Source organism: Labeo rohita, unplaced genomic scaffold (assembly GCF_022985175.1).
Source record: "Labeo rohita strain BAU-BD-2019 unplaced genomic scaffold, IGBB_LRoh.1.0 scaffold_73, whole genome shotgun sequence".
Taxonomy (NCBI): Eukaryota; Metazoa; Chordata; class Actinopteri; order Cypriniformes; family Cyprinidae; genus Labeo; species Labeo rohita.
In genome coordinates, this window is record NW_026129667.1 from 351,120 (window position 1) to 378,506 (window position 27,387).

At 34.5% G+C, this 27,387-nt stretch overlaps 2 protein-coding genes across 2 annotated transcripts in view; one reads left to right on the forward strand and one right to left on the reverse strand.

Moving 5' to 3' along the window:
- Positions 1 to 26,943, forward strand: nt5e (5'-nucleotidase, ecto (CD73)). The gene is made up of 9 exons (XM_051104469.1): positions 1 to 378; positions 2,419 to 2,641; positions 9,891 to 10,079; positions 14,942 to 15,139; positions 17,375 to 17,529; positions 18,160 to 18,268; positions 23,682 to 23,831; positions 25,311 to 25,511; positions 25,617 to 26,943. The coding sequence occupies exons 1-9, from the start codon at positions 55 to 57 to the stop codon at positions 25,775 to 25,777; spliced, it is 1,710 nt and encodes a 569-aa protein (XP_050960426.1). The 5' UTR covers positions 1 to 54; the 3' UTR covers positions 25,778 to 26,943.
- Positions 26,935 to 27,387, reverse strand: part of snx14 (sorting nexin 14) — a 51,533-nt gene continuing 51,080 nt past the window's right edge. Inside the window, 1 exon segment of the mRNA XM_051104468.1 lies at positions 26,935 to 27,352. Within this exon segment, the coding sequence (XP_050960425.1) occupies positions 27,311 to 27,352 (42 nt within the window). The 3' untranslated portion in view covers positions 26,935 to 27,310.

Genomic DNA, 27,387 nt, shown 5'->3' on the forward strand with positions numbered 1-27,387 from the left:
TGAAGCCCACTGAACTCTACTGATGGGACTGTCAGTTCAGAGAAGGCTGCAAAGATGATGCAGTGGCTCAATTCATTATTTTTCATTTGGATTCACTGTCATATGTGCAGGACAGACTTCGAGCTGACTTTACTCCACACTAACGATGTTCACGCACGAGTGGAGGAGACCAACAAAGATTCGGGCAAATGCACTACACCGCCGGCTTGTTTCGCTGGAGTTGCACGTAGATTTACGAAAATCAAAGAAGTTCGTAGCAACGAGAAAAATGTTCTCTTGCTGGACGCGGGCGATCAGTTTCAGGGCACCGTCTGGTTTAACTACTACAAAGGCGAAGAAGCGGCGCATTTCATGAATAGACTCGGATACGATGCGATGGTAAGAACACTATGGTTACATTAATTATGTTATTGTAAGCTACTTAAAGAACTGACTGGCATCGAACAGTTTTGGATTTCTTAGAAGCCGCTAAAAAACGAAAATGGAACAGAACGCTTGACGCTTAAAAAAAAGAAAAGAAACGTTAAACTTTTAAACTTAACAGAGCGCGTTCTGTGTCTGAACGGGCCTCAAACAAATAGATTTATGCGTGCTCTTAGAAAACCAAAGCAGCGATTTAATCCAGTTCAGTCGTCGTGTATTTCTGAGAAGTGGAAAAACAAATTCTGATAGTTCTATTTATTTTATTTTATTTTATTTTATTTGAGAAATTCAAGTGATATTTTAAGAAAGTCACTATAGGACGGACAGGTCATGTTGCCAAATGCAACAGTTCTGTATTGAATTCATGGTACATTAATTCCATTTCAGTGTTTTGCACACATCGAACAGCTTATATACAACATATAGCTATTTTAGTCGCTAGAAAGAATGTGGAAAAAAATGTAGTGAAAAATAGTTTCTGGAAGTTGCTCATCACTGTGACTCATGTGGGATATCTTAGATCAGGTATCAAAAGCGTTGACAGTTTTTCCATCATTATAGGCACCAAAGGGATGTATTCCTCATTTTATCATTGACGTAATATAAAGCAGAAGTGGACAGAGCGTACTGGACAGGTTTTCTTGAGACACTGGAGTCTTCATTACAGTGGACAGAGCACCTGTTCAGGTGTAGTGGGACTCAAACTTGTGGAACATAAACAGAATAGGTGTTTCCCAAATGTAGATTCCCAAATGGTTCCTTATCACCCACTGTCAAAGAAAATTTAGAAATGGTTGGGTGAATTCTTCTATTCTGTTCTCCATATATGTATATCTATCTATCTATCTATCTATCTATCTATCTATATATATATATATATATATATATATATATAATGTAAAATGTAAAAGTTTAAAATTGTCATTAAAGTACTGTAAATCAGCAGTGCCACACAGCATGATTTTACTAATTTTACGGCATTCAAAAACAGTTTTTCTGTAAAATATTATCTTGGAAACCTATAGTAAAACTGCTCAGGAATACAGTCTTGCATACTGTATAATGTAATTGCAACTTCTTTTATCTCTGTTTAAACTGAGATTTGAATTGTGACTGAGAAAATCTTGCTTTTTTGATATTTTCCAATTTTTGTAAAATAAAATAACAATAAATATTAATGCATTTTATATATAAATATAAATATTATAATAAAACATTTTTTTCAATTGATTTATGGCTTGTTACAAAGAGTATTTATATTATGCAGTAATCAGAAATTCATATTATTTCTGACATTTTAACTTCAACTTTATCTAACCCTGATGATGAACATCTTGTAAAATATTGGTTATTGGTTTGTTTTTATTTTATTTGTTTACCAGTTGTCTTCTGGTCTACAGTAGATCATTAGGAGATCCACATATTTTATGCTCCATACAGTAATTAAAGATAAAAAAAAAAAACAAATAAGGACACGAAAAATAGGCCAAAATGCTCATATGAATTTATTTTCCAGAGGCCACAAATAAGGTGCAAAGTATTTTGGCCTGTTTTTCGAGTGCGGATCTTATTTGTTTTTGATTGTTGAGCTGTTTTTGGATCGCTATGCTTTTTCCAGTCTTTCCACACAATAATTAATAAATAATCACGAAGACTAATGTGTTTAAGTTTCTGACCTCTTAACTCATTAGCCTTCTTGATAATTCATTAAAATCTACATTTGAAGCATAAATTGTGAAACCTTCCTTTTGTTCTTATGGTTGGTTACATTATTGGACTTGGCACCTAACAAAAAATATTTGATGTGCATGTTCCTTCAGAACTGTCCTTACCAATCCGCAATTAAAAAGGTCCAGCTTAATCAGAACCGGTTACTGGTGCATTGATGCAAATTGTACAAAAATGCAAATAGCTGTGCCTTTAAACTGATTTTATTTCCACAACATATATGTTATTATTTTTTACTGTTTAAAACACTGTTTTGTGTTTCTTTAGGCCTTAGGAAACCATGAATTTGACAATAAAGTGGACGGCCTTGTGGAACCTTTCCTTCGGCAAGTGAATTGCACTGTTCTTAGTGCAAATATTAAAGCCGATCAAACGATTGCTTCTCAGATCAGCGGCTACTATCACCCATTTAAGATCTTCACTGTTAACTCAGAGAAAGTAGGTGTTGTTGGCTACACGTCAATGGAGACCCCTGCTTTGTCTCTACCAGGTAAGATACTTCAATACACTCATTATAACCAGACCAGGTTTACCCATAATGTTGCAAGTCAGAAGAACTCAAATTACCCATGCTTTAAAAAGAAGAAAGGCTTTTCCAAAAACCAGAATGTAGACTGTTTGCTATTAAGTATAGGTGAAATTTGTAGTTTTGAATGGCTTACTAATTGATTTCTCTTCATGTTAAAATAGGATCGTTTTTTTTAATACTTAATACTGTAAAGCTGCTTGCTTTCAAGAATTTATTGTATAAAGCAGTGGCGAGTGCTGACTTTTTTTTTTAACGAAGTATGCTGAGTGATAATTGAAATAGATATGAAATATCATATCTTCAACATGTGACTGGGTTGTGATTTTTTGCTCTGAATGGCCACTGCTTTAAATGTAGTGAATAACAGGAGAGCACATGACATGCATGATATTAAGAAAACGTGTATATTGCTAAAAGATCGAAGCTCATTTTCATAAGTAATAGTTTTCTATCTTTATTTGATGTAACAGGGTTGAGTCGTTAAGCTTGACAATCACAATATCACAATATTAATAAGTTATAGTTATAAAAGAAGGTGGTAACTTGCCTGTGTTATTCAGAAGATGTTAATGTTGTCACATAAGGATCAGTTCATTATTTTTATGGGGGGAGAATTTGTGTAACAGGGTTGAGGGGTTACTGAGGTACAGAACTAAATAATAATCATCGATTTACTTAAAAAAAAAACATAGATAGATATTTATGAGAACGACAAAATGTATGGATCTTTTTCTAATTTTATTATTCATATCCCAAATACACTTTCATAAAATGTCATGAAGGACAAAAACAAGATCATTTTTACAAGATCATAAAATGTATATTATGTTTTTAAACCTTATTAAGAAAAACATTCAAATTAATACAAAAAACTGTTAAATAAATGTTGGTGATTCAACAGATAAGACACTTTGAAAAAAAACGAAAGAAAAAATAATCAGAAGGGCTCAAATCGTACTGGTTTCATGGAATGACTCACAAACCTCAACATTGGTGACAACCATCAAACTAATTCAGATAAACAGATCAACTGCAATGCATGCTGGGAGTCATGAGCGACTTTTGTACTATGTTGATACTCAGCATGTATTTCTGCATAAAACTTTTCCTTTGTTGATTGTCACCATTGTTGGGTTTCATACGCTGATTCTTGATGTCTAATTGACTCAGCAGCTTAAAGGTTTTTTTTTTTTTGTTTGTTTATTTTCTGTTAATACATAAAAATGTGATAACCATACCACTGCTTTAATCTCACACTGTAGTATCACACACAAAAATCCAAAAACACTTGTGAGCAATTACTTAATCTCAGAACGATTATAGTTTCCATCACCTGAACCCCAACAGATGTTAGTTTTCATTGCCTCAACTAATGTATTTTAGCACATTGTTACAACGAAAACTTAATGTTAGCACACATAGAATCAAGAGCCCAACTAAAGCAATTACTGATCACAATAATCGTGGTTTGTTGAAATTTCAACATTTGTCAACATTAATGGCGGGTACAAAAGTGATTTTAATTCAATGCTATTAATACTGACAAATCAACTATTTTCAACATTGGTTCAATGGTTGCTTGCTATGGGACTCTAATGAAATGTAGTTGCAAAGTTACTTATAGTTAGAGGAATAAAGCTGACTATCAAAATATAGTTTATAGGACTAACACCAGAAAGCAATGGAGTATTCTTGGTTAAAAAGTGATACAAAAGTTCTCTCTTTATTTGTACAGCACATTGTAGAGTACAGATTGTGTCAAAGCAGCTTTGCAGCTCTGAAAGAAAACAGTGTCATTATTTAAGTTAGTGTTGGTTCAGTTCAAATCAAGAACACTGTGAATTACGTTTTGAAGCGACTTCAGTTCAGTTTTACAAAAGGCATCCATGTTGTTATTCAGGTTTATTTAGTTCAAAGTTTAAAGGGCACATATTATGCCCATTTTTACAAGATGTAATAATCTTATGGCTCTCCTGAATGTGCTTGTAAGTCTTAAATCCAAATACAATACAGATAGTTTATTTTAACGTGTTAAAAATTGTCATTTTTAGGGGTGGGTCTAAAAAGTGCTGTTTTAGGGGTGTGTTCCCTAACGTTAGACGTCTCTGTTTTGCCTATGGCAATAAACAGTGAGGAGAAGCAACATGAGCGAGTGTGAGAGGAGCGGTATTTTTACTGTACTTAACAAATATGCGATTTCTTACCAAGAGTTGCTGAACATTGAATCAAAGCCTGCAATCTGTGATCGCGTGCAGTTGCTGACGATCGCAAAAGCATGCGGTCGCTTTCTTATGCATGCTGATTTACCGGGTTCACTATCACGTTTAGCAAGGAGGGGAGAGGATGGACAGGAGATGTCCATCTTAGGCACGACACCTCCTGCTTGACTAGGATGCAAAGTAATCTGTTTAACGTGTTTACATGGCAGAATTTTAATTTTGTTCGGTTTATAGAAGGGTTTAACCCACCCCTCTTTTTTTATCGACTGAGGTGTTTATATGGAGCATTTTCATTCAGATTGGATTTTTAAACCGAATACAATGCTCCATGTAAGCATGAGTGCCAATTAATAGAACATAACTGCAGTAGTAGTTAGATGATCTTACAAAACTTTTAGCATCATGTTTTCCTAGTTAAATCCAATAAATAGTCAATGAACAAGATAAACCCTGTACTTTACTGTTTTGTTATATTCCTCAAGCAATCCATAAAAACTTCAATAATGTAATTACTTTCCTTTATTGACAAGTATAGAAAAATATCAATGAACTTTACAAAAAGATATATAAATAAACTCCTACAAACATTTGTAAAACCAAATCGTAGTTGTGCATAGACTTACAGGAAATGTAGTAAACTCAATAGACATTTACAGCAGAAACACTAACATCTGTGAATATTTTGTGATCACGAAACAGAGCAAGAGTTTCTGATGGACACTGCTTTCGACACAGCCGATCGCACGCAGACAAAATGGCTGATATGGTAATACGCACCTGTCAGTCAATAGCGGTGGCGGGGCTACCAAAATATGACGTTATTTTGCGGACAGGCTCCGAAGTGCTTGTTTTCTGAGCCTGGTTTGATTTTATGAAAAAAAAAAAAAAAAAAAGACTAGATGTATTTTTATCATTGTAAGATGAATGTGTACACACAATCCGACATACATTTCTGTCCAAACATCCTCTAAAAGTGGATTTTGCATAATAGGTGCCCATCAAGTGTGGACTTAAAGGGTACCGAAACCCTGCATTTTTGCACAATTTATATCACATCAGTTTTGAAACATTAACAAAATTAGGTGCGGTATACTTGAGGTTTAGTGATGATATAACAAACATCAAGGATTGGCTTCAGGGTAACGGGGTTGAAGATGGTAATGGAGTTGAAGAGACAAATACATCTAAACATAGTTGTTTGTTACAGCTTTATCAGGGACATTACTACATTCAACATATGCATGTGGTATAAGACTCTTGATCAAATATAATAATTCATTTAAATTACTGGATAACTTTGTCTCACAACCCCATTATGTTCAAATAACGGGGTTGAGTGTGATCGGGTTGTGTTTTTTTGCTCTTAAATTTATTGAACAACAGGAGAACACATGACATGTATGATATTAAGAAAACGTGTATATTGCTAAAAGATCAAAGCTCATTTTCATAAGTAATAGTTTTCTATCTTTATTTGATGTAACGGGGTTGAGTCGTTAAGCTTGACAATCATAATATCACAATATTAATAAGTTACAGTTATAAAAGAAGGTGGTAACTTGCCTGCGTCTGGTCACAAAGTTGTTCAGAAGATGTTAATGTTATCACATAAGGATCAGTTCATTATTTTTATGGGGGGAGAATTTGTGTAAGGGGGTTGAGGGGTTACTGAGGTACAGAACTAAATAATAATCATCAGTTTACTTAGAAAAAAAAACATTACCAGCAAAAAAGCGCAGATAGATATTTATGAGAATGACAAAATGTATGGACCTTTTTCTAATTTTATTATTCATATCCCAAATACACTTTTATAAAAGGTCATGAAGGACATGACAAAATAGGTGGTGCCAACAGAAAAAAACAAGATCATTTTTACAAGATCATGAAATGTATGTTATGTTTTTAAACCTTATTAAAAAAAAACATTTGAATTAATACAAAAAACTGTTAAATAAATGTTGGTGATTCAACAGATTCAACAGAAAAAATAATCAGAAGGGCTCAAATCGTACTGGTTTCATGGAATGACTCACAAACCTCAACATTGGTGACAACCATCAAACTAATTCAGATAAACAGATCAACTGCAATGCATGCTGGGAGTCATAAATGACTTTTGTACTATGTTGATATTTAGCATGTATTTCTGCATAAAACTTTCTTTTGTTGATTGTCACCATTGTTGGGTTTCATACGCTGATTCTTGATGTCTAATTGACTCAGCAGCTTAAAGGTTTTTTTTTTTTTTTTTTAATTTTAATTTTAATTTTAATTTTAATTTTAATTTATTTTCTGTTAATACATAAAAATGTGATAACCATACCACTGCTTTAATCTCACACTGTAGTATCACAAACAAAAATCCAAAAACACTTGTGAGCAATTACTTAATCTCAGAACGATTATAGTTTCCATCACCTGAACCCCAACAGATGTTAGTTTTCATTGCCTCAACTAATGTATTTTAGCACATTGTTACAACGAAAACTTAATGTTAGCACACATAGAATCAAGAGCCCAACTAAAGCAATTACTGATCACAATAATCGTGGTTTGTTGAAATTTCAACATTTTTTCAACATTAATGGCGGGTGCAAAAGTGATTTTAATTCAGTGCTATTAACACTGACAAATCAACTATTTTCAACATTGGTTCAATGGTTGCTTGCTATGGGACTCTAATGAAATGTAGTTGCAAAGTTACTTATAGTTAGAGGAATAAAGCTGACTATCAAAATATAGTTTATAGGACTAACACCAGAAAGCAATGGAGTATTCTTGGTTAAAAAGTGATACAAAAGATCTCTCTTTATTTGTACAGCACATTGTAGAGTACAGATTGTGTCAAAGCAGCTTTGCAGCTCTGAAAGAAAACAGTGTCATTATTTAAGTTAGTGTTGGTTCAGTTCAAATCAAGAACACTGTGAATTACGTTTTGAAGCGACTTCAGTTCAGTTTTACAAAAGGCATCCATGTTGTTATTCAGGTTTATTTAGTTCAAAGTTTAAAGGGCACCTATTATGCCCCTTTGTACAAGATGTAATAATCTTATGGCTCTCCTGAATGTGCCTGTAAGTTTTAAATCCGAATACAATACAGATAGTTTATTATAATGTGTTAAAAACTGTCATTTTTGGGGTGGGTCTAAAAAGTGCTGTTTTAGGGGTGTGTTCCCTAATGTTAGACGTCTCTGTTTTGCCTATGTTTGCCAGTTTTATTTCAAAGCCAAGGAAACGCGACAAAAGGAAACACATACACACTATGTGGTTTTGTAAGCTCAAAGTGCAAAATGGTTTGATTAGTTACAGCTACTGAAGGAGCTCAAAAGACAGTTTGGATAGATTGCATTTGTGTTAAAGGCTCTGTGTCTATAGAAGAGAATTTCAGACGTGGTGAAATGCATTACATTAATGGATGCTAACATTGTCTTGGGAAACGCAAACGTTTCTATTAACATCTAAGAAAATGTACTTCTACAATGTACAATGTAAGAAGTTCCATAGACTTTCTAAGTAATTAGCAGAATCCTAAAGTTGACAACATGAGAGGTATGACAGAAAATGGGGCAATAAAATGTGTAGACAATAAAATGTGGTGTGTGGAAAAAATGATGTGATCATATTTCCTACTGAGTAAGCACTCTAGCTGCTGCATTCGGTTTATTTAAAGAGCTTGTGAGACATCTGTCCAAGAAGTAAACATATTGACAGGCATGTAAACTGACATGTTGCACGTCCTGATTTTGCTGAGTTAGATGTGTTTCTGGGTCAACATATTTTGTTGACCCTGGAACAACATTTTAATCCAAAAATGTAATCTTGACCACATCCTTACACCTAAACCTAACCTTACCCATGAGTAATCCCTAAAATCAGAAGAAATGATAGATGAATGACACTGATTGTAAGCCTAAACTTATAAACTGTTTTTTCAAATCTGATTGGTTAATCACAGTGTTGTTCCAGGGTCAACAAAGATGTTGATCCAGGAAGATGTTGTACTTGGTAAAATCAGGTTCTGCCTGACGGGGTTATCTTGTGGTGACATTATTAAACATTATTGACAAAAATAATGACTTTAAGTCCAAAATAAAAGTGATTAAACACAAAATGTGGGCTATTTTACATTATATTCTATGAATATTGTGTTATAAAAAATGTTACAGTTTCATAGTTAACATTAATATTAAGAATATATTCCCAGTTAGCAAGCAACCATTCGATTTTGATGTGTCAGTGCGAACTGTGTTAATGTTACAAGGCTCCTGCAAATAACGTTGAAACATCGTTTAATGTCAAACAAATCGTAATGTCATTGAATCAACATTATGAAGTGATGACGGTTCAACATCACTTACTCACCCTAATGTTGAAACCATAGTGAATTTTCAAAACAACAAACGGCAATATCATTTTCAGATTTCAGAGATTTAGTAGTTATTATTATTATTATTATTATTATTTATTGTAAAAGTACTAATTTGCAATTTCAAAACGAAAGAACACTTTTTCTGTCTTGTGGTTCAAGTTTTATGCATTTTTCCATTTTAAATGGGCAATCTTTAAGCACATCGAAAAGAAAGTGAAGCCACTACATTAACAACTGTTCAGTTTGTATACATTATACAGATTTTCTGTAAGTGCAATAGTCACAGCCTTTCAGTTTTGGACTCCGTACGGCTCTTTTCTGTTTTCAAATCACACACAACCACATCAAATTCTTCTGGCTTCTCTAGGATGCTAAGCTGCATGCACATAAAGAAATACACTAACATCAGTCTCTTTCTCTTGACTTAATGTTTAGTGCTTTAGCCCATATCTACTGAGCTACTGTACGTAGATTTTAGAATCAGTCGAGATAAGATTTAATTGAAAATGTTTGACTTGGTGGCACATTTAAACAGATCAGGGTCGGTAGACGTATATACAGATTTGGTTACACCGTTCAGTAATGTGATGGTGTTTTTCCAAATTGTTATGGTTTTACAGGCCCACACCTCCTGTTTGAGGATGAGGTTGCTGCTTTACAGCCTCAAGTGGACAAACTCATTGCGTTGGGTGTTAATAAGATCATCGCCCTTGGACATTCTGGATTTGAAGTGGACCAAAAGATTGCAAAGACAGTTCGAGGAGTTGATGTTGTGATTGGAGGCCACACCAATACATTCTTGTACACAGGTATGTATCAGATAATTGCCTATGGGGTTATGTTCATTATTAGTGTAGCAGCATTAGATGATGATTTAATCAAATGCATTAGTATTTCTATTGTTTTCTTTCTTTCATGGAGCACAGTATTATTTAGCAAAATATCCAGTTTGCTCCTTATTCGTACTGATGAAAAAAGACAGGAATATAGTAAAAAAGTGATCCATTTGACTTATATACTACATCCAACCTTCAGAAATCAAAGATTTTCAGAAGACTTGACATGATACAGACAATTAAAAGTTATTCAATGATAAGCAGTTGCTGCTATGGATGTCACAGTGTTAACATCCAATACTAGGATGGTGACATTCAACAGCTACATATTTAAGGACAGAAATGGGGTTTACACCACATGACACAACTTCAAGGAGTCTTTATATGAGGAATCAAATGTTATATGATTTTCTGACATTGGCAGTTAAGAGGTCAGAAGCTGTGGTAAATTTCAGACTGCTAATTTCTCATCAGGAAAAAGAGCATTTGTTGAAGCCAAACTGGCAAATTGTTTTTATTTTCTGTTTAAAACCCTCTGGGCCTCTTCGGTTTTTTGGTTTTTAACCGAAAAAAATTATATTTTGAAATTATAAAAATCATAGCTTCATCGGAATGAGATGACAGTTGGTGACTGTTGTTGCATTAGCTATGTGAACGCACAAAATAATCATGGACGTGATTCGGATTTGTTAAAGGGTCACAAAAAAAAGGTCACACTTGGCTCCATAGGAAATGAATGGGAAATACAAAAAAAAATACGAAAACTCAGAGAATATTTTAGTGGCACCAACTACAAATCAGCCGCTGTGCAGAACAAAAGTGCACAGCAATCAAGGGGTGACACTAAAATATCAAGAGTGCAAAATAGACACCCATGCACACACACACACATAGAAATGAAGCAGAGCAAATTTTGAGAATATGTGAAATAAAATGAATAAATGAAAAAAAAAGTCTCTCTCACAAACACACAAATTTTGAGAATATGTGAGATGGGGAGAGCAATTTTCTTGTAAAATAATTACAGTTTATATGTAAATTGTTACAATTACATTTATTTATGGTTATTGAGATTTTTTACATATTTTCTTAAATTTACTGTGTTGATAATTATTGTTTTTGCTCTTATTTTAGTAGATGTTCCTGATATCTGAGTAACAATAATACTTCCCATGTGAAAAAAAGTAGTCTTTTATAATGTCTAAGTATATATCTAAAAGCAAAACCTAATAAAATATGTCAAAAAATAATGGTAATCCAAAAGCCTCTGTATATATGTATGATATGTATATAGGGAGCTATACAGGAGCTTACATGACATTACACAAGTTTATTTTAAATTTATTCAAAAATGTATTCACTCTGTTTTAATGTGAAATTGTTGCATTTATTGAAAAATAATAAAAAATAATTATATAAATAAATGTATATTAATTCTAATGGGAAAAAAATAGCTCATTAAAATTGTATAAATATTGCATATTGTCATAAAATCCCCTCAAAATTCTAAGTAGTAATCAAAAAATATTGAACAAAAATATTTTACTATGATTTTCCTGAAAAAACACCTAACCGTGAAGGAGCCAAGTGTGACTCCTAAATGAAGAGGCCCAGAGGGATTTAAAAAAAGTAATAAAATAAAATACTTTGTTGTAAGTGAACCTCAAGAAATAATAATAACAAAAAGTGCTTTTTGTTTTGTCTTTTGTGCTGTTTTTTTTGTTGTTGTGAAGTTAACTGTGGAGCTGCATAAAATAAAAAAAATATTGTTTCACAGAGGCCAAACAAAGTACGCATTGTAATAATCACTCAAATAATGAAACTTGAAAGAAGTTGTGGACAGAGGTCAGGAACAGAGGATAATTTGTGAATATTTTTATTTGTTAAAGCTGTGCAAGGGACTGTCCATTCCCAGCATTTTTCAAAACAAAGTGACAGTCATGAACAAAAACTTTCATTTCCACTCTCGTCATAACGGCTGTGTTCAATACAAAAATAAAGTGGTAATGGTGTATGCACAGGTGAATTTACCAAAGGATTGTGCTGATCCCACCACAAAGAAAGTAAAGCCCATATGTCTCGATTTCCATTTCATTAAATTTGAGTAATCTGCGTTTTAATAAAAGACCTGAGCTTTGTGACCATAATGGGTGTGATGGACTAAAGATGAATCAGTATTTTGTCTTATTTTGAGCCAGACAACTAACCAGTACAGCGATGACGTGATTGTTTCCTTTGGCTCCAGAAACTCTGGTCAGGCTGCCAAGAACTGCTAATTTGCATGTTACTCACCCCTGTGGTAGCTTTTGTGTTTTTTCTAGGCAAGCAGTAATAAATCACTAACCCCAAGTATTAAATGTGGGTGTTCGCGTTTGTTCTCTGGGCAGAAATTATGTAATAAATTATGTGTCTAGAAAGAGGTGTGTTCTTTTTTTGTGTTATTAAGCAGTCAGATTTACACAGATTTTCATCTGTTGAGAATATGGGGGAAAAAATGCACAGACTTACATTAAAAGACAGACCAAAGCTGTATCTACACAGCTGAATATAATAGACTTAGAGGTGGAGACTTTTAACTTTCCATGCGTAAAAATACACTTCTTTCATGTGGTTAAAGGAGAGTCCACTTCAGTTTACAGATAATGTACTCACCCCCTTGTCATCCAAGATGTTCATGCCTTTCTTTCTTCAGTCGTAAAGAAATTCTGTTTTTTGAGGAAAACATTTCAGCGCTTTTCTCCATATAATGGACTGATACGGTGCCCCGAGTTTGAACTTCCAAAATGTAGTTTAAATGCAGCTCGATCCCAGCTAAGAAAGAAGGGTTATTTTCATAAAAATAATACAGTTTATATCATTTTAATGTCTTGTCTTACTCTGCCTGGACTGTTTTTGTTCCGGTTCATGACAGTTAGTGTATGTCAAAAAACTCCAGTTGTACTTTCTCCCTCAACTTCAAAATCATCCTACATTGCTGTTTTACCTTTTTTGTTACGGGTGTTTGATCTTCTTTGCATGTTCACTTTGCAAACACTAGGTCGGTACTTCTGCAGCGATGTAGGATGATTTTGAAATGAAATCCTGCAATGTTTTCCTCAAAAAACAATTTCTTTACGACTGAAGAAAGAAAGACATGAACATCTTGGATGACAAGGGGGTGAGTACATGAGCTGTAAATTGTTCTGGAAGTGGACTACTCCTTTAATGCATGACATTTCCCAAATCTACCATTCAATCTATAAATCACATTGCATAAAAACTATAGATGGACTTACATAAGAAGAATATTAGTTAGTGTTTTTTAGACACAACTAATGCTGATTATTATTTAAATACAGAACTGTCCAAAAGTCAGTAACACTTTATTTTATTGTTTTTATACTTATAATAGTAAATTATGCATCCCTTTAGGAAGTACATGTTGTTAATAAACATTACTCAGTACTTAAATGTGTAATTTCACTATAATACACAAAAATGGACTTCTTATAATTAATAAATGGCTTATACACATTATTTACAGCAAAGTTTAATTTGTGAAATTTCTTCACTTTGCCAAAAACTTCACCGTAGTTTGAAGAAGTTGCCACAACTCTATGGATTTATGCGGTCTCATTTGTTTCTGTTCTTCATGATCACTGTGTGAGCCCGTACTATGTATTGCCAGACTCCTTGGGCCTCATTTATAAAAAGTTGCATATAAATCATCCTAAATTTGTTCTAAGATCATTCCTCAAAAGTGCGATTGACTCTGCCTTGTAAACACCCACTAATTAATATCATTAGCATATAAAAGAGCATCAGTCAGCGTCAGAAAATGCTGAGAATGGCGAGTGGCAAGAAAGTTAAAAAAGTTAAAAAATAATTTACGCATGAGAAAAAAAGCGAAACTGTAAATAGTCGACTTTTATTTGTGTACACTCATAATAAAATAAAATACTGTGCTTTAATTTGTAGCATCGAAGAAAAACAGGATGCCTTGTAGCAGTACTGTTTCTTTTTAACCAAAACCAAAACTCAGCGTAGCTTACTTTTTTTCAGTTCCATGATCACACAAAAGCACAAGACAAACACAGGGCAACGTTGCACATCTTAAAGCACGCAGACAGAACAACAACACCAACAACCAAAAAAATGAATTAAATAAAATAAATAAAAACAATAAATAAATAAATAAATGCAGTTACATAAATCTGAAAAGCTTTAGAATTGTTATTGTTTTTATAAGCTTCTTATTTTGTGATCTCATATTAGAAAGGGTTTCAAAGTATGTTTTAAGATCAGTTTTACAAAAGGCAATACTTGATGGTTTCTTTTGAATTATTTTTGACTTACGAATATAAAACTGTGCTAAGATAATTAACAGATTAATCATGTAAATCTGTTCATCAGAAAACAAAAATATCATGAGGTTCTAAATGAAGGGCTTTGATAAATATTTTGTCTATTTTAAAGTCAACCCAAAATGGAAAAAAAGGGCAATAAAAAATAAATGTTCAGTATCTTCAACAGATATGTTACAAAAGGTACATGCTAACAGCTACATTTACAGGATAGCGTCTGTGAATATTTTTGTAAAGTACTTTAACTTTATTATAAATGACATATTTATATGGTAATGTCCAAATGCTGTGCCAAGATATACAATGAGGTTTAAGCCATTTTGATTTATGGAGGACTGGATCCAACATTTAAGGAATTTCTTAACTGTTATTAACACATTTGTCATAAAAGGAGAGACAGCATAGTTTATTACTTTTTTACTTTGCACAGTATTATTACTGTTCTTAAATATTTACTCTCAATCTATTTATTGTGTGTGCTCATTTCTGCAGGAACTCCACCATCCACAGAAATTCCTGCAGGACCGTATCCATTTATGGTGAAATCAGATGATGGGCGCCAGGTTCCTGTGGTCCAGGCCTATGCCTTTGGAAAGTATCTGGGATTCCTAAAAGTGGTGTTTGATTCGAATGGGAATGTGGTGAAGTCTTCAGGCAATCCAATTCTTCTAGATAACTCAACTGTACCAGGTAAGAAAACTCTAAATCTGGAAACAAATTAGAGAATTTAAAGCACATGGCAAATCAATAAAGCTTCCTGAAAAATCCCATCTTCACAGTAGGGAAACAGACACTTTTATGTTCTGCCATTTAAGATTTGTTTTAAACTGTGTTCAGTGGTCAAATTCTCAGTTAATTTTCTGTTATCGTGAAAATGAAAACCGCAAAAAGGGAGCTGAGCGGCAACCACCTACGCCGATGAAGCTTTGCCAAGGATGCAATTAAGCTGGTTCCCAGTAATAAACAGGACAATTAAAAAATCAGTTATAAAAACTCGTCTGTGGAGACAATCAGATTCTGCTGTAAAGAAGCTCTAAAAGACAACAGGGTCACTATTCAGCTCAGTTCAGTTTGGACAGGGCTGCATGATCAAACATATTTTAATTGTGATTACAATTTCTGCTACACTCAGTTTATTTATCTGTGATAGATGAGATAATTCTCTGCCCAGTGGTTTACTTTTTCTTCCAACTGCCCCAGTGAAAAATAAATACACTAAAATGTATTTAAAATACATTTATTTCATGCTAAGTATACTACAAATACATCTACATATTATGTACTCAAAAAAAAAAAAAAAAAACTAATAAGTAATAAACTAATTTTGTACTTTTTGCACTTTAATTGTGTGGAAGTAGTGCTGAACTCCAGCTAAAGATATACTTAAGTATATTAGTTCATGAATACTTTATTTACACTTAAATATTTTGCATTTAAAGACTGATATTATTTAAACATCATACAATCCTCATCAATAGTGATATTAAAACATGTTTTAGGCTTAATATTAAGAAAGTAGTACTCCAAAGAAAGATTAATTACAGTTTTTATATCAGCAAGTCTCGAGCGATATGTCAGTAAATATGTTAACAGACTTGAACTATACTTATATATATACTTATAAAATAAATGCATTTTAAAACTATCACTTTTTTACTAGAATGGTCAACATTCCTATGTGCTCTACCTTTTTGAAAAAGCACTGATGAGCTGAAAACACTGGCAAACATGGGAAGTCAGAGTTTAACGATTACGAACTCTAATGACTAATTCTGCCTAAATAAAACGGTAATACAGCCTGCAACTACTGTGAATCTACAAGCAAATTCTCTTCTTTTGCTGGATTTTTTCCAGATTTGCTTCAACTATTGATTAAATAATTTTTCAGAATCCTTATGGAGAACATGAACAGGCAAAATACTGAAAACACTGAAACTTGGACACTTATTGGATATTAATATACTACTATAATATTTTAGGGTGCCCAGTCATGCTTCTGAAGGGCCACTATCCTACAGAGTTTAGCTCCAATCCTAATTAAACACTCCCGAACCAGGTTTTTGGAAGTACTAGAAACAGCAAGTAACGCGAGTTACGTAATAATATTAATTTTTTCAAGTAACTAGTAAAATAACGCATTACTTTGGAATTTCTAAGAAAATATCTGAGTTACTTTTTCCCCATTTATTGATTGACAAGTCTCCTATTGGGAAATTGGGAGTAAACATGATGTTACTGTATTCTAGAGTAAATGTGAACACGCATTAATTCATCTCACTCACAAAAAAACAGATTCAGTATTCCTTAAAATGAATAAAAACAGTGAAATGCAAACTCAGAATATGACGTGACCCTGCAATAATTAAATATGTTAAATTAAACAAATATCCTTGATGTATTTAATCCCATTTTATTAACCAGTGTCTTTGCTGCTGACCTTTGATGATGTAATTCAGCCATACTAATAAGCAAGAATTACTTTAGATAAGCTAACATTTGTGCTTCTTTTTTTTTATAGCTGAAGAGTGATCTCCTGCAAAAATGTACTTTTCTTTCAGCCTAAGGTGAATTCATTTCACTTTTGGGGTAAAGGGGCTTTTACATTAGAATTGTTTTATATTAAAAACAAAGAAGCAAGCCCTGCCCAGATTTAAAAAGTCACGCAAAAGTAATGTAACGCCTTAGATTCCATAAAAAGTAACTAACGCAATTGGTTACTTTTTCAGGGAGTAACGCAAAATTGTAATGCATACTTTTAAAAGTAACTTTCCCCAACACTGGTAGAAACTTCCAGGACGGTGTGTCGGTGCAGGATTGGACACCTTTGTACTACTAAAATCTGTCAGATGTGATGCATTTCTATTGTGGAATGCCCTATTGATATGCCAGATTCAATCTGTCAATCTGTGACCTGACTTTGTCCAGATCCAGTCATTCAGGCTGAAGTGGACTCTTGGAAGAAGAATCTGGCCAATTACTCATCTCAGTATGTGGGACAGACTCTAGTCTATCTCAACGGAACTTTTAAGGAATGTCGATTTCGTGAATGTAATTTGGGAAATTTAATCTGTGATGCCATGGTGAGTGAATACTGTTAATGTTTTTTGATAGCATTGTTTTGCATATTGTTTTTCATGGACATGAAGACTACTCTAGGTGGGACAAACACCCCTCTACATGTAATCTGTAAAACATGATGTATAAATATTCTGTACAAAATCGTTCAACGTTAACACCTACAAATGCATTCAGTGACAAGGCAGCTGTTAACCTTAGGCAGTATCATTAGTGTAGTGTCATCTGAAAGAAATCTAGGTGTAAACTGCGTCCAGAGTGTTTCGCAGTCATCCAAACACATTTGCCTGATGTCAACATGCAGAGACAAAGATTATGTGATTGTTTTTGATTGCGTGCTTATTTGCATCTTGTATTAACATCTGTCTTGTCTTGACTTGTAATTGTATCACTAAAAGATGTTAATACTAGCTGTAAACAAACACACATTTGAAACAGACTTTGTACCTAAAAAAGTTCAACCTCTTATCAAAACCTCAAACCCAGCATGAACTTAGAGCATGTTAACCATTTTTAGCAAAGTGTAAATAGAAATGAAACTAAATGATAAATTAGAACTCTAAACATAGCTATTTTAAGATAGTAGATTTGTTAAGAATCTTGCTCACGGGACACCTTTTCTTGTTGTATTTCAGGTCCATAATAACATTAAATATGCTGATGAAATCCAGTGGAACCATGTCAGCTCTTGTATTCTAAATGGTGGATTCATTCGATCACCTATTGATGAGCGTAACAGAAATGGTACGGCTTTATCCTGCTTTCATTTAAACCAAAGCAGGGGAAACTGATTCACAATCACTTATGCATCCTATCTGGACAGATTGATATAAGTTTAACTGACTGGTGTTATACTGTGATGATTAAGGATTCCCTTTTTTTAAAAAAAAAAAAAAAAAAAAAAAAAATATATATATATATATATATATATATATACACACACACACACATACACACATACATACATACAGTGGGTATGGTAAGTATTCAGACCCCCTTAAATTTTTCACTCTTTGTTATCTTGCAGCCATTTGCTAAAATCATTTAAGTTCATTTTTTTTCCTCATTAATGTACACACAGCACCCCATATTGACAGAAAAACACAGAATTGTTGACATTTTTGCAGATTTATTAAAAAAGAAAAACTGAAATATCACATGGTCCTAAGTATTCAGACCCTTTGCTGTGACACTCATATATTTAACTCAGGTGCTGTCCACTTCTTCTGATCATCCTTGAGATGGTTCTACACCTTCATTTGAGTCCAGCTGTGTTTGATTATACTGATTAGACTTGATTAGGAAAGCCACACACCTGTCTATATAAGACCTTACAGCTCACAGTGCATGTCAGAGCAAATGAGAATCATGAGGTCAAAGGAACTGCCTGAAGAGCTCAGAGACAGAATTGTGGCAAGGCACAGATCTGGCCAAGGTTACAAAAAAAATTCTGCTGCACTTAAGGTTCCTAAGAGCACAGTGGCCTTAATAATCCTTAAATGAAAGACGTTTGGGACGACCAGAACCCTTCCTAGAGCTGGCCGTCCAGCCAAACTGAGCTATCAGGGGGAGAAGAGCCTTGGTGAGAGAGGTAAAGAAGAACCCAAAGATCACTGTGGCTGAACTCCAGAGATGCAGTCGGGAGATGAGAGAAAGTTGTAGAAAGTCAACCATCACTGCGGCCCTCCACCAGTCGGGGCTTTATGGCAGAGTGGCCCGACGGAAGCCTCTCCTCAGTGCAAGACACATGAAAGCCCGCATGGAGTTTGCTAAAAAACACCTGAAGGACTCCAAGATGGTGAGAAATAAGATTCTCTGGTCTGATGAGACCAAGATAGAACTTTTTGGCCTTAATTCTAAGCGGTATGTGTGGAGAAAACCATCAAAAGGGTGCTTCTACTAAATACTGAGCAAAGGGTCTGAATACTTAGGACCATGTGATATTTCAGTTTTTCTTTTTTAATAAATCTGCAAAAATGTCAACAATTCTGTATTTTTCAAGATAACAAAGAGTGAAAAATTTAAGGGGGTCTTTCCGTACCCACTGTATCCATACATATCCATACACATACATACATACAGTCATGTGAAAAAGTTAGGACACCCTATTGAATTACGTGGTTTTCTGTATCAGGACAACATTAAAAAAACTGGTCCCTGACTGGTCTTAAAATTTAAAAAATAAAACCTCAGATGAATAACAACACATGATAAATTGTGCTGTGTCATTATTTACTGAACAAAAATAAAGCCAAAATGGAAAAGCCATGTGTGACAAAGTTAGGACGCCCTTACTGTTAACATTGAAATCATCTTAGAGAAGCAGTTGTTGCTGCCATTAATCTGAGAAGAGTAATACGGCCATTTCCAAACAATTTGAAGTTTATTCACAAGTGGAAGACATTTAAAACAGACACCTCTCCTTCCAGGAGTGGATGTCCCAGAAAATTCACCCCCAGATCAGACCGTGTAAAGCTCAGAGAAATGGCAGACAACCCAAAAACTACACCTCAGACTCTACAGGCCTCAGTTAACATGTTAAATGATAAAGTTCATGACAATACCATTAGAAAAATATGGGACAAAAATGGCATGTTTGGAAGGCTTGGCAGAAGAAAGCCTCTTCTATCTTAATAAAAGCATTGCAGCACAGTTTAGGTCTGCGTTGCATCTGAACAAAACACAAGTATTCTAGAATAATGTCCTTTGAACAGACGAGACCAAAGTGGAGATGTTTGGCCATAATGCACAGCACCAAATTTGGTGAAAAACTAAAGAGCATATCAGCACAAACACCTCATACCAAAAGACAAGCATACTGGAGGAGGGCTGATCATTTAGGGCTTGTTTTGTAGCCACAGGACCTGGGCACCTCACAGTCATTGAGTTGGCCATCAACTCCTCTGTATATCAAAGTATTCTAGTGTCAAATGCGAGGGCATCTGTCCGACGTCTAAAGTTGGGCCAAAATTGAGTCATGCAACAGGACAATGATCCCAAGCACACCAGCAAATCTATAACAGAATAGTGGAAAAGAAAAGAATCAAGGTGTTGCAATGGCCCAGTCCAGGTCCAGAGCTCATCCTGACTCAAATGCTGTGGTGAGAGCTGTGTATAAACAAATGCCCATAAACCTCAATAAACTGGAGCAACATTGAAAAGAAGAGTGGTCCAAATTCCTCCAGAGCGATGTGAGAGACTGATAAAGTCACACAGAAAATTAGTGCTTCAAGTTATTGCTGCTAAAAGTGGATCTACAGGCGGTTGAATTATAAGGTGTCCTAACTTTGTCACACATGGCCTTTCCCTCTTGGCTTTATTTTTGTTAAATAAATAATGACACAGTGTGATATGTCATGTGATGATGTTTATCTGAGGATTTATTTTCCAAATTTTAAGACCTGCCAAGGACCAGATATTTATAATGTCCTGATACAGAAAACCATAAAATTCAATAAGGTGTCCTAACTTTTTCACATGACTGTATATATACATATATACATATATATATATATATATATATATATATATATATATATATATATATATATATATATATATATATATATATATATATATATACACACACACACACACACATATATATATATATATATATATATATATACACACACACGGTGGGGGGAAAATTATTTGATCCCCTGCTGATTTCGTATGTTTGCCCACTGACAAAGAAATAATCAGTCTATAATTTTAATGGTAGGTTTATTTGAACAGTGAGAGACAGAGTAAGCTGAATTGCATTTTAATGAGTGAACTAAGTATTTGATCCCCTATCAATCAACAAGATTTCTGGCTCCCAGGTGTCTTTTACACAGGTACCGAGCTGAGATTAGGAACACTCCCTTAAAGGAGAACTCCACTTCCAGAACAACAATTTACAAATAATTTACTCACCCCCTTGTCATTCAAGATGTTCATGTCTTTCTGTCTTCAGTTGTAAAGAAATTATGTTTTCTGAGGAAAACATTTCAGGATTTTTCTACATATAATGGACTTCATTGGTACCCCGATTTTGAACTTGAAAAATGAAAAATGCAGTTTAAATGTGGCTTCAAAGGGCTCTTTAAATCCCAGAAGAGGAAGAAGGGTCTTATCTTTTTTTTTTTTTTTTTTGAAAAATAAAATTTTTGTATAATTTTTAAGCACAAAAACGGGTGTAGCACAGGCTCTGGGATGCGCATCCACGACACTACGAATCACGTCTAAGTTCATCGTCTGTGTACTCCAGCTCAACAAGGTAGAGTATGGCGAAAAACTCCATCTCATTTTCTCCTATAACTTCAGAATCGTCCGACATCGTTGTACCTTTTTGTTTGTAAACAGCGTTTGAGTTACTTGCATTTCCTAAGTCTTTGCACGTTCGCTTTGTAAACATTGGGTCTGTAGTTCCACCTACGTTCACCGTGACCTTTCTATGTGATTCAATAGTACATAGCGTCGTGGACACAAATCCCAGAGCTAGTGTTACACGAGCTTTTGTGCTTAAAAAATTTACATTTTTATTTTCTGAAAAAAATGACAGATCGTTTCGCTAGTTAAGACCCTTCTTCCTCGGCTGGGATCATTTAGAGCCCTTTGAAGCTGCATTTAAACTACATTTTTGAAATTTAAAATGGAGTCCATTATATGGAGAAAAATCCTGAAATGTTTTCCTCAAAAAACATAATTTCTTCACGACTGAAGACATGAACATCTTGGATGACAAGGGGGTGAGTAACTTATTTGTAAATTGTTGTTCTGGAAGTGGACTTCTCCTTTAAAGGTAGTGCTCCTAATATCCGTTTGTTACCTGTATAAAAGACACCTGTCCACAGAAGCAATTAGTCAATCAGATTCCAAACTCTCCACCATGGCCAAGACCAAAGAGCTGTCCAAGGATGTCAGGGATAAGATTGTAGACCTACAAAAGGCTGGAATGGGCTACAAGACCATTGCCAAGCAGCTTGAGAAGGTGACAACAGTTTGTGCGAAATGGAAGAAGCACAAAATAACTGTCAATCTCCCTCGGTCTGGGGCTCCACGCAAGATGTCACCTTGTGGAGTTTCAATGATCATGAGAATGGTGAGGAATCAGCCCAGAACTACACAGGAGGATCTTGTCTCAAAGCAGTTGGGACCATAGTCACCAAGAAAACAATTGGTAACACACTGCGCCATGAAGGACTGAAATCCTGCAGCACCCGCAAGGTGCCCCTGCTCAAGAAAGCACATGTACAGGCCCATCTGAAGTCTGCCAGTAAACATCTGAATGATTCAGGGGAGAATTGGGTGAAAGTGTTGGGGTCAGATGAGACCAAAATTGAGCTCTTTGGCATCAACTCAACTCGCCGTGTTTGGAGGAGGAAGAGGAATGCTGCCTGTGACCCCAAGAACGCCATCCCCACCGTCAAACATGGAGGTGGAAACATTATGCTTTGGGGTGTTTTTCTGTTAAGGGGACAGGACAACTGCACCGCATCAAAAGGACGGTGGACAGGGCCATGTAATGTCAAATCTTGGCTGAGAACCTCCTTCCCTCATTGAAAATAGGTTGTGGATGGGTACTGTATTCGAGCATGACAATGACCCAAAATACACGGCCAAGGCAACAAAGGAGTGGCTCAAGAAGAAGCACATGAAGGTCCTGTAGTGGCCCAGCCAGTCTCCAGACCTTAATCCCACAGAAAATCTGTGGAGGGAGCTGAAGGTTCAAGTTGCCAAACATCAGCCTCGAAACCTTAATGACTTGGAGAGGATCTGCAAAGAGGACAAAATCCCTCCTAAGATGTGTGCAAACCTGGTGGCCAACTACAAGAAACATCTGACCTCTGTGACTGCCAACAAGGGTTTTACCACTAAGTACCAAGTCATGTTTTGCGAAGGGGTCAGATACTTATTTCACTCATTAAAATGCAAATCAATTTGTAACTTTTTTGAAATGCATTTTTCTGGATTTTTTTTGTTATTCTGTCTCTTACTGTTCAAATAAACCTACCATTAAAATTATAGACTGATCATTTCTATGTTAGATATATATATATATATATATATATATATATATATATATATATATATATATATATATATATATATATATATATATATATATATATTAGCAGAAAATAAAAATACCTAATACATGTTTCGATTGAAGGCTCCATCACAATGGAGGACCTGATCGCTGTGTTGCCATTTGGAAATACATTTGACCTGGTCCAAATGAATGGATCTACATTGAAAGAGGTCTTTGAGCACTCCGTTCGCAGACATGGAGGAGGCACTGGTGAATTCCTACAGGTGTCGGGTATGTTTACCTTTGGAACTTACTGTAAACCATTTATAAGAATACTCTGTATCAGGGGTCAGCAAACTTTAGAGCATGAAGTGCCATTTTTAATTTTCCTGGAAAACTACTGCACCAAAAACGCACTCACACAAGTTCAAGGTTTTTTAAACAAATCTCTCTCTCTCAAAATGGCTCAGAAAGTCTGAGAAATATGTACATTGCATGACTGGATATACTGTAGCTGATGAACATTTAACATTTCTATTGCAATACAGTTGACTAACATTAAATGATCTGAATTTTGCAAATTGCCATCTTACCTCACTCTCTTTCAATGTTAAATCAGGCCTGCCAACTTCACAGGTATAAACTTTCTAAACTGTATAAAGAAAAAAATGCACAAGTGTGATTCAGAGAAAACGAATGTGCGCACAGAAACTTGTGCGCACGCCTCTCTTCCAGATGTGATTTATAAATCGCAAATGATCTTGAAATTGTGCACAGCTGACTGGTGTCAGATCTCCGCCTTGTAAACACCCCCCAGTTAATATCATTAGCATATAGAAGAGCATCAGTCATCGTCAAAAAATGTTGAGAATGGAGAGTGGCAAGAAAAATAATTTTTGTGAGTTCGAAGTTTAAAAAATAATTTACACATGAGAAAAAACGGAGGGTGAGGTTTTGGTTGTGGTTGTTTTGCAAAATAAATGAATAAATACACTTAAATAAATGAATACATACATACCTGTCCACAGAGTTTTGTCTAACACATATATGCGAACTCATCATAGGTGAAAAAGGCGACAAAGACGCGCAATACAATATTTTGAAGAGTTTATAATTTTTTAACAATACATTTCTGCAGTAAAATTCTTGTCATCGATGGATATGACATAAAACATGTGGCAAAAACCCTAATGGAAAATAAAGACTTTTCATGTGATTGTCATCTTAAATTACCATTATATCCAGTAGATGGCAGCAGAGGATCACTCATTAGCTCAGTCGCCATTTCCACTCCGTAGTTTTCACGTCTTGATTTTGAATTTATTATAAAATAGCTTATAACAAATTTTAGTACTGAAGTAGTATAGCAAGTACAATTAAATAATAATGTGTTAAATATTTTGAAATATTTTTAGATTCAATTTAAAAGCTGCATTTGCCTTAAAAAGGACACATTAAAAAGAGTGATTTAACTTTGATCTTTAACTGTAGAAGCTGCTAAATATATTCAGTCATCACAGTCTATGATTCAAAACCAGAGCATGCAAGCAAAAACTCACAGGGGCGTTTAAAAGCGGTTGACTAAAAGTACAAATGGTACCTTTTGATCTACGAACTATATTCCCCTTAAATTTGAGTACTGGAATGCCACAGACAAATGTTGCCAAGCTCTCGAAAATGAACTTAAAGCATAATAAAACCAGTCCATATGACTTGTGTTGATTCAGATAAACTCGTATTCATTTTATGGTGTTTATAATTCTTCTGCAGGGTTTCAAGTAGTGTATGATTTATCAAAACCGTCTGGAAATCGTGTTAAGAGTGTGAATGTGCTCTGCACCAAGTGTCGAGTGCCCCGTTATGAACCGCTCAACCCCAAGAAGCTGTATAAACTGGTGCTGCCCTCTTACCTCGTGGACGGAGGAGACGATTACACTATGATCAAAGAAAAGAAACTCAAGCACGACAGTGGTAAGTCATTATATACACACACATTTAACTGCACATTTCATCATATACTTTATTTTGCAGCATTACAATATACTCTCAATATACTATGTGCACTGTATTCCGTAGGTGACCTGGATATTGCAGTTGTTGCCAGCTACATCACAGAGAGAAAGAGAGTTCATCCAGCTGTGGAAGGACGGATTCAATTTGCGAGCTCTTGTATTGGACTTCGAGGATATGTGTCTACTATTCTGCTGGTGTGGGTACACTGGGTCATGTTTGTTTAGTCATTTTTTATGTACTTGTGAAAAATACGTAGCCATTTGTGTGTAATTGTACACTCAGAGAGAGAGAAAGAAAAAAATAAACAAACATTTAACCCAAAGGTTAGTTATTAAGATTAGTCATAGAAGCAAACACTGATGTAGTAAGGAGCAAAGGAAGTCACTCATCTCATTACACAAGTTCTTATTCTATAGGCTTTTTCTATACCTCTTCATACATAAAATTCATAGAGGGTATACTATAATGAATCTCACAACGAAATGTCTAGATCATCCCAGGCGAAAAAAACGTGCACTTCCATAATGCACTTAACGTAATGTATTTAGTTGCCACTTGAAGTACACTTGAACCCACTAGCGTATTGAAGATGGGTTCAAGTGTACTACAAGTGGCACGTAAATACATTTTTAAAAACAGAGATAATATGTTAAAAACAAATTTTAGTTCATATTCATGATGTCCCAACATAGCACATTTGAGTACACTTAAATGTTCTTAAGTTTATCTTAAGAAGTACTGAAGAATAATTTTAGTATGTGTGAAAATAGAGCACTTTAAGTGCATTATATAAGTTTTTCACCTGGGATATTTCACTCCAAAATACTTTTTGCTTAAAAAAAGTCTATTTTTAGGCACATTAAGATATTTTTGTAATATTTCATGATAATTCAGCTAATCAAAACCCTAAATTCTCATTGCAATGTGAAAATAAATTTGAAGTATAAAGTAGAATTTACATCATACATCATGGTAGCATGATTTAAGTCATGTTGACTTTAACAATCGGATATTTTTTTGTTGTTTTGTTTTACGGTAAATCAATTATTGTTTTTTTTTTTTTTTAAATTAACTGTCGTGATGTCCTAAAACAGACTACATTTTCTTTACTCAAAAAATATTTTCATATTTTTTTCTCAGTCACTACCTGCACATCTTTTCATTAAATTCTTATAAAAAGGGTAAAGTTATTTATATCTGATTTGTCTGTCATATCTGATGTTTCTTGATGATGATTATGTTTAATTAAGGAGCACGACTTGTGATGATTATAGATAGTTGTGGTTTGTCTGGCAAGAAATCTCCATCCTCTTTCCTAAGGTAGCTATATGTATATAAATAATTCATTTATTGCAATACAATTAATCAGGGACAATGCAGCTGTATATATTAAGATTTTATTTACTGAGTGCAAAGCCAGAACATTTACAAAACATTTTTTCAGTACTTTTTATTTTGCACAAGGCTCTTAACTCTGTGACATGAAATGTCTCAGTTCTGTTTTTGATTTTTTTTTTACTTGTCTGTATTTCGTATTTTTATTTACATCTGGTCTGAAGAATGTCATCACACAATCTACTTGATCCAAACCTTTTGTAGTAATGCTGTTACAATTTAAACTAGACTGGAAAAATAAGGCAGGGAACCAGTGATTCAATGAATAATCATGGCATACAACCCTAACAAAGTCAATAAATAATTGCATTTTAGTAGTGCAGTAAACGCTTTATAATGTTGATGTTCAGTCCGATAATGTTTTACATCCATTTAGTGGAGACGGAGAGACCTCCCTTCTGATTCTACAAAAGACGAAACAGCAGAAGCTCCGTTAATA